Source organism: Diabrotica undecimpunctata, chromosome 5 (assembly GCF_040954645.1).
Source record: "Diabrotica undecimpunctata isolate CICGRU chromosome 5, icDiaUnde3, whole genome shotgun sequence".
In the NCBI taxonomy this organism is placed as follows: domain Eukaryota; kingdom Metazoa; phylum Arthropoda; class Insecta; order Coleoptera; family Chrysomelidae; genus Diabrotica; species Diabrotica undecimpunctata.
In genome coordinates, this window is record NC_092807.1 from 53,368,826 (window position 1) to 53,382,741 (window position 13,916).

The window sequence follows — 13,916 nt, forward strand, 5'->3', positions numbered from 1 at the left end:
GAGTTAAAGATTTTGAATGGTTTTTTGCCCACAAGAACATACATAAATACACCTAGTATCAGCACACAAGAGGTCTAAAATCGATAATCAATTATTTCATAACAAGACAACAAACTAAGTTAAGAGTACGGCTCGGAACACTGCCTGATAATAGGATTAATATATACACCATTCGTAGACAGGAACCACACAGATATCAACAAAGACCACAGAGAACAAATAGAAAGAACTACGTACACCTTAGACAATCTAGATAACGAGAGCTCACAGTTACTTTACTCCTGGAGACTAACACAAAAAATTACAGGAATCACACAGATCAACGACGGATGAATACGAACATATAAAAAACTGCATGAAAGACGCAGCGCTAGAAGCCTTAGGGCCACAGGTGCGGAGAGTAGATAAACCATATTGGTGGGATAAAGAAGTGGAAGACAAGATAAAAAGAAAGAAGGAAGTATATCTAAAGTTATTACAACAGGGAGACGAACATACAAAACAACAGTATAAAAACTTGAATAAAGAAGTCAAACGAAAAGTGGTTAAAAAGAAAAATAGTGCATGGGAACAAAAATGTCAATACCTAGATAACCATATAGGAGGGACAAAGAGCTCTGAAGCCTGGAGAACTATAAAAACGATGAGAACAATGACAAAAAACCAAGTCATAATAAATAGAATACCAGAGAAGACATGGGTAGAGCATTTTGAGAACTTATTAACAGAGAGAAGAGAAAGGTTTAAACAGACAAATGAACAAGTGGAAGTAGAAGAAAGAATCTAAATATCAATAGAATAAGTGAAATAAGCAGTTAAAGGAATGAAATTAAAAAAAATTTCAGGCCTAGGCTGAGTACATCCAGAGTTGATTAGGTATGGATCATCAAAACTGTTTGAAATGATCCGAAAATTATTCGTAAGATTCTTAAACGGAGAAGAAGTTCCAGAAGAATGGAGACAATCGTATATCTCTCCAATACACAAGAAAGGCACAAAGACGGATCCTAAAAACTATAGAGAGATCGCAGTGATTGCTACTATAGGCCGACTATACTCAAAAGTACTACAAACCTGATAGAAAATGATATTAAAGACAAACAACCCGAAGAACAAGTGGGATATAGGGCCGGACGCTCCACTATGGATAATATTTTCACATTAAAAATTGCAATGCAAAAACGAATGTAGAGAAATAGAGAAACTCATATAGCTTTAATAGATTTGGAAAAAGCATATGACAGTATACCGATCTCCCATCTATGGATAGAAATGGGTAACTTGAAAATAAACCCAATTATTATTAACGCCACTCAAAAATATTACGAACAAAACTTTGCAATAATTAAAATGGGACAAGAAATCACCTTTCCTTTTCAAACAACAAAGGGAATAAGACAAGGCTGCTGTCTGTCACCCACCTTATTTAAAATCTATTTGGACAGATCCTTAGTGAAATGGGTAAAAAAAATGTAGAAACATGGGAATAACGGTGGAAGAAAACAAGCTATATACATTTTTCTTTGCGGATGATCAGGTAGTAATTGCCGAAGACAGCTACGATCTTAGCTATATGGTAAGAAAACTGCAAGAAGAATATGAAGTGGCAGGTCTAAATATGAATATGACAAAATGTGAATATCTCTCAGTTGGAATAGATGAAATATGTGATCTAGTCTTGGAAGACGACAAAATCAAAGACGTGCAATCCTGCAAATATTTGGAGGTCATTTTCAACAAGAAGGGAAATAGCGCAGATGAAATCAGGGAAAGAATATACAAGGGCAGAGCAGCGACCCGTGCCTTAAACTCTCTTCTCTGGCAGAAAACAATTCGACGAGAAACCAAAAAACACATTTACGGTAGTATAGTCCAAAGTATTACACTTTACGGTTCGGAAGTATGGGACGTCACCACAGCTAATAGGAACAAACTTATGACGACAAAAATGGATTATCTGAGACGAACCTGCGGTAGATCGAAACTGGAGAGAATTAGAAAAGAACAAATAAAAAACGAAATGAAAATGAAGAGAAATATCAATGATGATATAGAAAGAAAACAATTAATCTGGTTCGGACATGTTAAAAGAATGCCAGAGTACAGATGGCCTAGAAGAGTACTGGAATGGATCCCTCCTGAAAGAAGAAAGAGAGACGACCACGGAGAAGTTGGCGCAACGATATTGATGAAGCAATGGCGACAAGAGACTTAGAAGAGGCAACTGCATATATGACAGAAAAAGATGGAAATTGGGGGCGGAGAAGCGGCGACAGCCGTAATAAATCCGTTATTATATATATATATATATATATATATATATATATATATATATATATATATATATATATATATATATACTTTTTGCGGAGATTACGAATATGTATCATTTAAATAATTAGGTCCTTTTTTATTTTTTTTAGGAATATTTGAGGTAATTTTTATTGTATATATATTTATGATTATTACATACACTTCTTTATTAAACTTAATAAATATTTTATTTTTAATAGATTTTATAAAAAAAATTAATTATCCTATTCAATTATTCCTAAAAATATTATTGGTTTATGTAATGCTTGGAAAATAAATAATCCCAGATAAACTAGGTTTCATTCCTTGCTAAGCATGCTAGATGTGTGGCTTTTGTCGAAAAAGTTCGATTTAATATCCACGCGCTGAAACTTATTTTATTCGATATTATTATGATGCCAATATGTTGTGTTCAAAAGTTTTCCAAAAAATTTCCATGGTGACCTATGTATAACAATTATTTTTAATAATTTGAGAGTTATTTCAAGGCGAAATTGATTCTTATAATATTTATGTAAAACGCTTACTTTAAACGTAAAGGGCAAATAAACTACTAAAATAGACGAAAAACACAATTTTAGCGGTTTTCGAGGGCATTTTTTAACAGGTTGAACATCAGATGTAAAAAAAACAAAAAATTCAGGATGAAAGCTTAAGTCAATTCGTTTAAAAATGCTTAATTTTATGTTGATATCATGTTGCCAAAGTCAGTTTAAAATATTCATAAACAAATTGATATATCGTTGCATTTTGGAATATATAGACTTGATAAACGTCCAAAATTTAACGTTTGAAACACATTGTTTAAACATATTATACCACGGGTACTTAATATATATATATATATATATAGAAAAAGAATAAATAGTTCAAACAAAAATGAAATTTTTTATTTGTTAGAAATTGTTATAAATAAACAGCTTCCCGTGGTAAGCTTTGGGTTAATTTTTTACTGTGATGTTGTAGCATAATGTTTATTCTTTCGATTAAAATAAGATTCAGTTTACGGGTAAAAAATAAACAATGTATTTTAAACGTTAAAGTTTAGATGTTTGTCAAGTCTATATATCCCGAAACGCAACGGTATCTTAATTTGTTCATGAATATTTTAAACTGACTTATATACTATATCAAATCAAAATGGACTTGCGCATTTTGAACCTATTTTGTAAACTCGCCTCATAGTTTTGTTCTTTAAATTCGATGTATAACCTATTGAAAAATGGCCTCGAAAACGTTTAAGTTAGCATTTTTCGGCATTTTTAATTGTTTATTTGCATTTTAAGTTTAAAATAAATATTTTACGAAAAAATACAAGAATAACGTCTTGAAATAATTCAAATTATTAAAAGAAAGTAATTTTGAACATGAAAAATATATTTTTTTTTTATTTTTTCTTTAAAGTGTTAAATAAATAAATAAAAATAAATAAATAAATAGGTTGCCATGAAAATTTTTTCATTGAGATGACTTTTCCATTGAGAAAAATCTTAAATTTTTATTTGAGATTTTTTATTTTTAAAGAAATATTAGTAGATACTTTAAGGTAGAAAGAATTGAATAGTATAATTTGTTTTTTTTTTCATAAAATCTATTATAAATAAAATATTTACGAAGTTTATTGAAGAATTCTATATTAATCATAAATATTTATTTTTTACAATAAAAATTACCTCAAATATTCCAAAAAAAATAAAAACTATTGTTTTTATTGTATTTTATGTTTATATATTTATAAAAAATGTTTAAACAAATTAGATGGTTTATTTAAGAACCTAGTTATTTAAATAATACATATTTGTAATGTACACAAAAATTACATACGAATTAAAAAAAGAAACGTCGAAATCTATAAACAAGAAACAGAGATATAGTTAACCGCTTCTTCCCCCTCCTGCGCTCTCACTAGTTTCAAAGCCGACCAATTTTTGAGAACCAAAATTTTAAAGCTTTGTGAACGATTCCATTAAAAGGAATCTTTTTCGAATTTTTCACGTTAAAACCTTAAAGTATGTTCTTTCAAATGACCCTAATAAGGTCTCTTAATTGTTATAAACAAAGCTGCTATCAATTTATAAAGTCCTAGGTCAACTTTTTTTTTCTTTTAAATTTGTAAAATAAATCAGCCTGTCAAAATATGAAAAAATCAGTTTTTGCAGTCAATGGTTAAAAAGTTATTCTAATTCTTTATAAGCAAATAATTGACATGCTTTTGCCAAATTATTTTGCAATATTTAAAATTATTTTTCCTCAATAATAATAATAGAATAAGTCTTCTTCTTTTCGAATCTATCCGTATATTTAATATACCTATTTAATTTTCTGACTTTTATTGTTGCAGAAAACATTAATTTGGGATAAGCAAATTTAATAACTTTTTAACTCTTTGACCAATCGACTTAAAGTTTTTATCTTATTTAAGTACCGCATGACCAAATATTGTGTGTAATATAAAGGTTATAAGTTTATTTAAAAAAAGTTATTATTATTTTTAAAAAAACCGAAATTTTTGACTTATTTTGTAACTTTCTAAGAAAAAATAAGGATAGGAAAGTTTAGAAAACGCTATTTTAAAGGTTTTTATATGACTTATAAGTTTCTTTTCTTCTCAAATTTGTTAAAAACGCTTTAGTTTTTGCTGATAGATGAAAAAAGCGAAAATTTACCGTGTTTTGACCTTAATTTGTTAATAATTAATTAATTCAAATTCAAAAAATCGACTGCAGGAAACATATATGTTTTTGTTACAAAGGTCCATACTACTCAAAACAACTGTCGGTTGCCTTGCCGGACGAGTGACACAAACAGGGTAATTTTTTTGCTTATTTCCCTGGTATCAGATTACCTTGTTTCCGTGCAAATCCCGAGGCTGTGTTGGATTGTTTTTTGCATAATGATTTTTTCCTAGTGTCGGCTAGCAGGTCCGCCTCAACTTCTTATTTTCAAAGGACCAATGTTCCTGTTTGTTGATCAAAATCATTTCCATTTTCAATCTGGGGTCGTTATCAGTTCCATATTAGTATGGATCCTTAGTCCCATCCAGTCAGTGAAGATGCATACTTGAAGGCGAATCGTTATGTTTTAATATGGACTAAGGTTAAGACAACGGTTTACGCTATATCGTATTAGGAGATAAACTAAGGCTCGCGTAGACAGGAGTGTATCCCTAAAGCAAATCTGTCATCTATAGGGATCATAGATAAGTAGTTGACCGCTACCTATGTATATAAAACTTAAAGAAAAAAAAATCAATGGGTTAGAATGGTAAACAAAATGAGAGAGGTTATAGTACAAGTAGTAATACTATGAGTAGTTTAGTAGTTTAGTTTAGTAAACGTATTACTAGTCAAGACCTCCATGATCCTTTATTATTTAAAATATAAAATAATTATGTCGCTCTTGTAGTGATTACTTCCTATTTTATTTTAAACTATTCTGACTTGGCAACACCAAACTAAAGAAGACCAATAAGTCAAATGCATTTCTAAAATTGTCTTTTACTTTTTTGTACATCTATTTTATTCATTTAATTGTCAATAATCTCTTATTTCTATTATTTTTTTACGTACACCATTGGATCATATACTGGACATTATTTTACGATTTTATTTATTTTAAATTAGATAAGAATCAATACTTACAAACAAATAATATCAAAGGCATTTATTTCCATTTGTATTTTGTTGCAAGCCATATCTTCAACTTTGGCACTTAACTGAAATGACTTTATTTCTTGATTAACTAGATTAGACGATTAAGAGTAAAGTTCAAAGTCATCTTTTATAAACATTTTAGGGACACATAGAGTTCTATGTATAAATTGTCGGTCAAATTTAGTGGTATCTAAACTGAAGTTCTAAAAAAACATGTAATGGATATAATATACACTTATATGATGACTGCATATATACTAATTTTAATCCTAAGAAACTTAATATATTTTTGAGTAGCACTCAAATAAAATTTAAATAAAATCAAATTCCTCATAAAATTTATTGCGATTAGGTAAAACATATAAATTTGTGAAGATGGAAATGAAGAACTTACTACTATAAAAATTTTAAGAATAGGTTTTTATTAATTTTTTGTTCTTTGGAAACGTATTTGATGACCTGTAATATTTGTAAATATGGAACATTCCCGTTTCGAATCAATAACCTTCTACTATTGTACGCATCTTCTCAGATATCCACATATCCGATTCATCTACCAAAGCTGTGTCAAAAGGCTTTAATTTTTCTGTCACTTTCCATCCCAACTAAGAAAATTATTTTTTAAAATGTAAGAAGCTATTTATCATCTTCTTTCGAACCAAACCGAAGTTGTCATACTAGATGTCGCCAGAATTCTCCGTACTTCCAAACCCCCACCGTCAAAAAATATCAGTCTTTCAGAAAGGCGTGCCCTCAAAGAACTTTAAAACAACCCTGACATTGTTATCCTTCCGGTCAACAAAAGGTAATGCCACCGTTATTATCAACTCTACTCATTATTTCGACAAAATATTTGAATTTTTCAATTCCACGGAATACAAACGCGTCCTAAACAATCTCATCACCTATCTAGAAAAACGATAAATCAATCATAAATAAGTCTACTCTACCTCCAGACATCAAAAAATCTCCTATACCCAGAGAAAAATCAACTTGAATTCCAAGAGTATACGGCATGCCAAAAATACATAAGCCCAATGTCCCTCTAAGACCCATCGTCAGTGCATACAATTGCCTCACTCAAAAATTGGCAAAACATCTCGCCTTATCCTTACAACCATTAGCCGAACACTACTCGCCTCTCGCCTTTTATCAAAAATTTTTTGTGTGTGTTATTAGATCGGGATGTATGTAAGTACTACAAAGAATGCAGAACTCTAAATGCAAAACTCAGAACGCCTGACTGCTGTCTGTGTGCGCCTGGGATAAGGAAAGTGAAAAGAACGCATTGTCAGAAAAGATTGTTTTTTGGGTTATATTTACAGGTAGAGGAAGTTGCCTAAACCCGGGCCCCCATTTTGTTTTTGAATTTAAAAAAATTTCAATTAAAAAAAAACATTTTTCAATATATATATCTTACTATGTTTTATGTAGTAGGTTTCTATTTTATTTATATTTTTTTATTAAGTTTTATAGGCGTGAAATTTTTTTTTCTTGAACAATGCATTTTTGTGTGTTTGAGAAATGTTTCCTAATGTGGGTCCCTAAAAAAATATTAGAGAAAATTTTAAGAAAAACTTAAAAATACAACACTAACAATTTAAATGGACAAAATTGTAATATTACATTGAAAATATAATAATTGACAGTCAAGTACGACAATAATCGCATATATAGTTGTCTTCTGCGTCTGCACACTCAACGTGAGCCCAGAAGGAACACATAAGGCATTTAACCCAACGCTCTCCTTTACAGTCATCTGAAAATTTAACACAACAAAACAAACACTTCGCGTCCTCTTCAGTTGTGATGAAAGATACACCTTGTGGAATTTCTAACTCAGAAGAACCTGAGGATATGGTGTCGTCCGAGTCTTCTCCGGAGCTAGATTCTTCCTTGAACTTAAGACTTTAGGAACCACATTGTAAACAGATTTGCTTGTATCCATCCTGAGTGATGTGCCGCAAATATGGTTCCCGCTGGAGCCTGTTTTTTTCCGTTGATCGCTCAAATTCTTGCGTGGAAAAATGACTAAAGGTGAAACGAAGACTCCAGTTGCGTTCATACAGGCAACGATTCTAATGAGAGATCCACGCTCAGCATATGTCAGTGCAGCAACTTGCTTTTTTCCACCCAAAAAAATTACTTTTAGCCACTTTTGACTGAACGATAGATATACCACTTTCATCTACATTGAAAATTCTATCAGGGGTAAATTTTTCTTTGTCATAAACCTCTTCTACAAGATTAAAAAACTATCGGTATTTTCTTTACTGAATCATAAAGCTTTTGCAAAGGACGTGCCAGTTGGTTTTCGTTCAGATAACTTCTTGTTGTGACGTTTTAAAAAAAGACTTGCGCATTTTTGTACTTGCCAATTGTACAGCCATTTTTCGTAAATCTGTTCGTGTAAGGCCAAAGCATGACGCTTCCATAGCTAAACAATAAGTAACTAGTTCATTCTTAAGTTGTCTGCAAAAACCGGTGTCCTACCAACTTTTGTAAGGGATGCATCTAAGGGATTTCCATATTTTTCTTTGGCCAATCGCTGCAGAGTTGATCTTGGCACATTATACATGTTACTGGCATTACATTATACATCTTTTTAAGCCCATTGTCTTTTTTCGGCGAGCGTCAATCGCCTTTGACATGTCCGAAGGGGACCATGATCTCAATGTCGTTGTTTTCGGCATGATATCTGCAACAATATTATTTATCAATTTCAATTTTACAAGCCAAAAAAGGGACCCACATTAGGAAATTTTGGGGAGCACAGATTAAGCAACGCTTAACTAAAATTTAAATATCGAATTTCTTTTTTTTTAAATAAACTAAAGCCAAATGTTATACCATGAATCAGTAGCTTGTAATGTCTACTTTAAAATAATATAATGGTTAAAGTACTTACCAATATTTTATCAAAAGCGCGTCGAAATTTTTCAAAGATTTAGCTTATTCACTGACAACACCTCAAACGAGTTACGACAGCGACTGAAATGGTCGGCCGTGCTTTGGATTCATAAGGAACTTACGTTTAATGGGCCCGGGTTTGGGCAAGTTCCTTTACTAATTGAAATTTATTTTACTACATATATTTGATGATTATTTATTTATGTTTAGTATAATCTGTAGTCTAATAGTTAACAAGTTTAAATCGGGGAACGGAAATTTGTTTTTTTTTTTAAGAGATATATTAGTCATTTGTTATTTTATTAAATATCGGAAAAACAATTAATGAGGAAACAAAAAGCAAAAAGAGCCAACAATTAGAAAGGATGCAACAAGAACAAATTATAGATAATTTTAAGGAAACACAAAATAGTGATACATCTAAGAAATATACACTGGAAACATCAGCGTTCCAGCAGATCATAATAATGATACAACAGACAAACAAAGAAAAAAATGGGAAAAAAATATTTCGGAATATAAAGTTATTTTATCAATTTTTTTAAATATTTAAAAACAAAATTAGATTCAAGTTTTAAGGAAGAGAAATTTAAATTCAAATAAAAGTAATCTCATAGTGGGAGATCAATGCTGGTATATACAAATGGCTCTAAAACCGATGAAGAAATTAGAGCTGGAGTATATAAAAGGAAATAAAGACTAAACCTTAATGAAATCCTAGTTAATAACTTCACTATTTCCCTACAGAAATTTATGCTATAAAGATGTGTCTGTAGAAACTATTAAAGAGCAACTGCAAAAAAAGATCTGTAAATTATATTGGACAGACAGCTGAAATTAAAGGCACTGGAATCAAGTAAGTTAACTTTAAGTTCGTTTGCAACTATCGAAATAAATATTCCTAGACCCAGTACTTCTTATTGCAATAGCAAAAAGCACAGCTAGAAGAACGATATCAGACTGGGGGAATGGATGAAACATAACACATAACAAACAAATGGATCTGAAACATACGAAAGCTTTAAAAAAAATCCAAAGATCTACTAGATAGCAATAGGAATTATATCCAAATTATCATAGGTCTCTTAACAGGACACTATTGCCTCAAAGGGCAAATAAACAAAATAGGAGTGGCAGAAAGTACAAATTGTAGATTTTAGACTGAAGATGAGACAGCCCTATGACTTCACAGAAGTGTCACCAAAAACCATAATAGACTTTTTAAAAAAGGTTAGATTGAAAGGCTTAGGTCGACTGGAAAGATGCAGACTCCTAATAAACCAAACCTAACACAACCTAACTTAAAAGACACATTTTGTTAATTTATTTAATTGCATATTGAATAAAATATTACTTACCTTTATAAGATTTATAGTGTTTAAATTTGTAGATGGCACAATCAGTCTAACTTGTGCCGAACAATAATAATTACTGGGATCTTCAGCACATTGAGTGTAATTTTCCATTTTATATAAAGGTGGTAACATTTTTCAGTCTAGAAAGGAAAAATAATTTGAGATATGAAATATTTAGTGTTTAATTATTACATTACATTATATATATACTAGTTTAATTTAATTTAACAAAATTTGAGGTAGACCTATTTTGGAATACAGAAATTCCATACCTGATATTTACAATGTCGCCAGATTTGCCGTTTCTATTATATTATTAGTAACTTTGGTTTTTCAAATTCATCACCCTGTATATTCAGTCATTATTGGAATCTCCTATTTAATACGAATGTAACCATATGTAACAGTTATGATTTTATGTAGTCTGGAAGGTCTTAAATGCAGAAAACAGTGCAAAATATGTAGATTTTCATAAATTTAAATATTTAAATGTAGAATGCTGTGATTTTGACATTTTTTTGTTCACCATTTACAATATTATTTAAAACTGACAGTAGTTGTGTTTCGAAAAGTTCTGCAAGATAAATTGCTTCTCTAAAATGGCTCTTAACGAGAAAAAAACGAATTACTATTCTAATGATGAGAGGGTACGGTGACAGAAAAATATCTTAGTGTGAAGTAGCCAACGATCAATGATACTTTCCTAAACCGTTCTCCTATTCATAAGGCGATGGTACAAAAAACTATAAAGCGATTTGAGGAATGTAGAGAAGTAAAAGATAGATATCGATCAGGTAGACCGAAAAGAAATATGAATAACAACAAAACTTTAGATATAGTGCAAAGTTTTGTTGAAGATCCACATACATCCTCAAGCAGGGTTGCACAAGTACATTATGTAGGTAGTTCTTTAGTCTTACGTGTATTACGTAAGAATAAATTAAAACCATAACAAATTAAATTATTCCAAGAATTAAGTAAAGATGACTTCGATCGTAGATTAGAGTTTATTGCGGTAATGATGGATAAAATTGAAAATTATAAAAATTTCGTTAACAGAATATGTTTTTCCGACGAAGCAGCCTTTACACTGTGTGTAAATGTAAATCGACTAAATGTATGTTCAGGTATAGTAGGTACTCAGTTAATTGGGTAATTTTTTTATCGAAGGAAATTTAACGTCAGGTAGTTACGAAATGTTACTTAGAAATAAAATTTCCTACATTGAGAAACTTGTTTGGGGCCAATTTTATTCAGATTAAATTTCAGCAAGATAGAGCTCCAGCTCATTTTGGTGTAAATTTTCGGCGTTATTTAGTTGAGATATTTCCCGGACGATGGATTGATAGACGAGGTAGAATTGAATGGCGTCCACGTTCACCTGATTTCAACCCCAAAGATTATTTTTATTTAAGATACTTTTTTTTTTTTTTTTTTTTTTTTTTTTTTTATTTATTTAAAGGCAGCCGCATCAACCATATTGGTTATTAGCGGATGATTTTAATGAAAATAATAATGATTACAAATAACAAATAAATAACATAGTTATATGTGGTTCAATATGTTACAGTCTCTTAAAAATTTCACAATATTTTCACTGGTACACTCACTAAAAATATCCCTTATAACTGATGGAATTTTATGAGTTAGTCTTTCAGCAGCATCTGTCAAATAAACGTCAAAGTGTAAATACGAATTTAAAAGTTCTCTGCATTTTAAAGTTTTATTTCAGATAGTTTTACATATAAACTCAAGTTAAATTACACATTTTAAAGTTCTCTGCGATTTAGGAAGTCCTAAACACAGTTACATTCTATTTCTATAGTTTAATACATATACATTAGTACTAGCTTAGTCGTCGATCGTCGAAGGCTCCATTTATGGAGTCTTCTAACGGGGGCGAGCCCCCCGATAAAATGCCAAGGGATCAGGATGCGATGGATGATTGCAGTTATGGTTCCCATGGATTTTCATCCCATCAGCTAGAAAACTCGATAAGTAGTCTTAATAATATTAATCATTTAAACACCGATAAACAAACTAACTCATTAACTTCTAGTGAGATAGAAAAAAGCAGACCTGTATATTTATATGATAAAACTGATTTAGGGCCATTTCACATTTTTATTGAAAACAATGATAAAAATTTTACAGGCAAATTAAATGCAGTTAAGATAGGTGAAATATTATTTACCGTACACCCAGAAATTGATAATTATATTAAAAAAATTGATTCAATTGGACGCAACCGGATTAGAATAACATTTAAAAACTATGCTAGTGCAAATACCTTAATTACTTCTAAGTTGCTTATTCAAAAAAATCTAATTGCATATATTCCGAAATTTCAATTATTTAAATTAGGTGTAGTTAGGGATATAGAATCAGATATATCGGAAGAATATCTTAAAGAAAAAATAAAAGAATTTGATCACCATTGTAAATTCTCGGTGGATTACGTGAAAAGAATAAAGAGAAAAATAGTAACAGATGATAAAGTAGTTTTTAAACCTACAAAATCGGTAATTGTATCATTCAAATGTCAAAGTATACCAAAATATATCGTAATTAACCATGTTTTACATAATGTAGAAAAATACCAACAAAAAGTAATTATTTGCTACAACTGTTATAGGTATGGACACATGAGTAAGCAATGTAAAAGCAACCCTAGATGTCTTAAATGTCATGAGTCTCATCCTTCCGATTCTTGTTCTTTATCATCTTTTAATAAAAAATGTCTCTCCTGTGAAGGTGAACACTTTACTAATGAATGGGAGATATGTCCAGAATTCGACCGCCAAAAAAAAATAAAACATTACATGTCTGAAAACAGCTTGTCTTTCAAAGAAACGCTTAAATTATTTCCTAAAGTAACCTATGCATCGATAACAGCTAATAATTCCTCAATAAATTCACATCAAATTCCAATTATGAACGCTCCATCTTTTTCATATTCCTCTTCTCAATTGTCCACATCCCCTTCACCCCCCAATCAGCTCGCCCACCCTACAGTTTCAAACAGATATACAATAATAAAACCTCCAAAATCCAAACGACCCCTTCCTTCCTCGCAAGACCCAATAGCAATGGAACATCAAAAAATAATAAAGTTAAACCCCATGTCCACCAGACCTGGCGGCATTTTCAATTCATCTTCTTATCAATCTACATTTAATACAGAACAAGGATCCAAAATACATGAATCTCCCAAAGAATTGACAGAACTAATATCAAATATAGTTATAAGTATTATTTCTAATATGAATCACAAAAATTTTGAAATCCCAGAAAAATCAATTTTAATAAATTTAATTCAAACAGTTTTAAGTTCTCTCTCATATAATAATGAATAGTTTGGTAATTTGTCAATGGAATTGTAGATCAGCTAACTCTAATAGAGAAAATCTTCTCCACCTACTAGAAGACCAGAAAGTTGATATCGCATTATTATCAGAAACTAGATTTAAACCGGAAAAGTATATTAACTTTCACGGATATAATATTGTCAGAGACGACCGCTTTTCAGCAACTGTCGGTGGTGGCTCGGCAATTTTAATAAACTCAAATCTGTATTATGAAGAAGTCACCATGAAAGTCAAATTATTAAACATCAATACAGTAGCCATTAAAATTAAGTTTAAATCATTCACTGTCACATTTATATCGATGTATGTTCCCCCAG

At 30.7% G+C, this 13,916-nt stretch overlaps 1 protein-coding gene across 3 annotated transcripts in view; it reads right to left on the bottom strand.

Annotated features, from left to right (window-relative positions):
* Window positions 1–13,916, bottom strand: part of LOC140440628 (nose resistant to fluoxetine protein 6-like) — a 131,310-nt gene that overhangs the window by 87,828 nt on the left and 29,566 nt on the right. For 2 of the 3 annotated variants that reach the window (XM_072530994.1, XM_072530993.1), the window contains exons 2-3: window positions 10,235–10,371; window positions 5,955–6,169 (exon numbers count right to left, since the gene is read on the bottom strand). In XM_072530994.1, the coding sequence (XP_072387095.1) occupies window positions 5,955–6,007 (53 nt within the window). In that variant the 5' untranslated portion in view covers window positions 6,008–6,169; window positions 10,235–10,371. The remainder of the gene's footprint in view (window positions 1–5,954; window positions 6,170–10,234; window positions 10,372–13,916) is intronic. The other variant, XM_072530995.1, reaches the window with a different exon arrangement.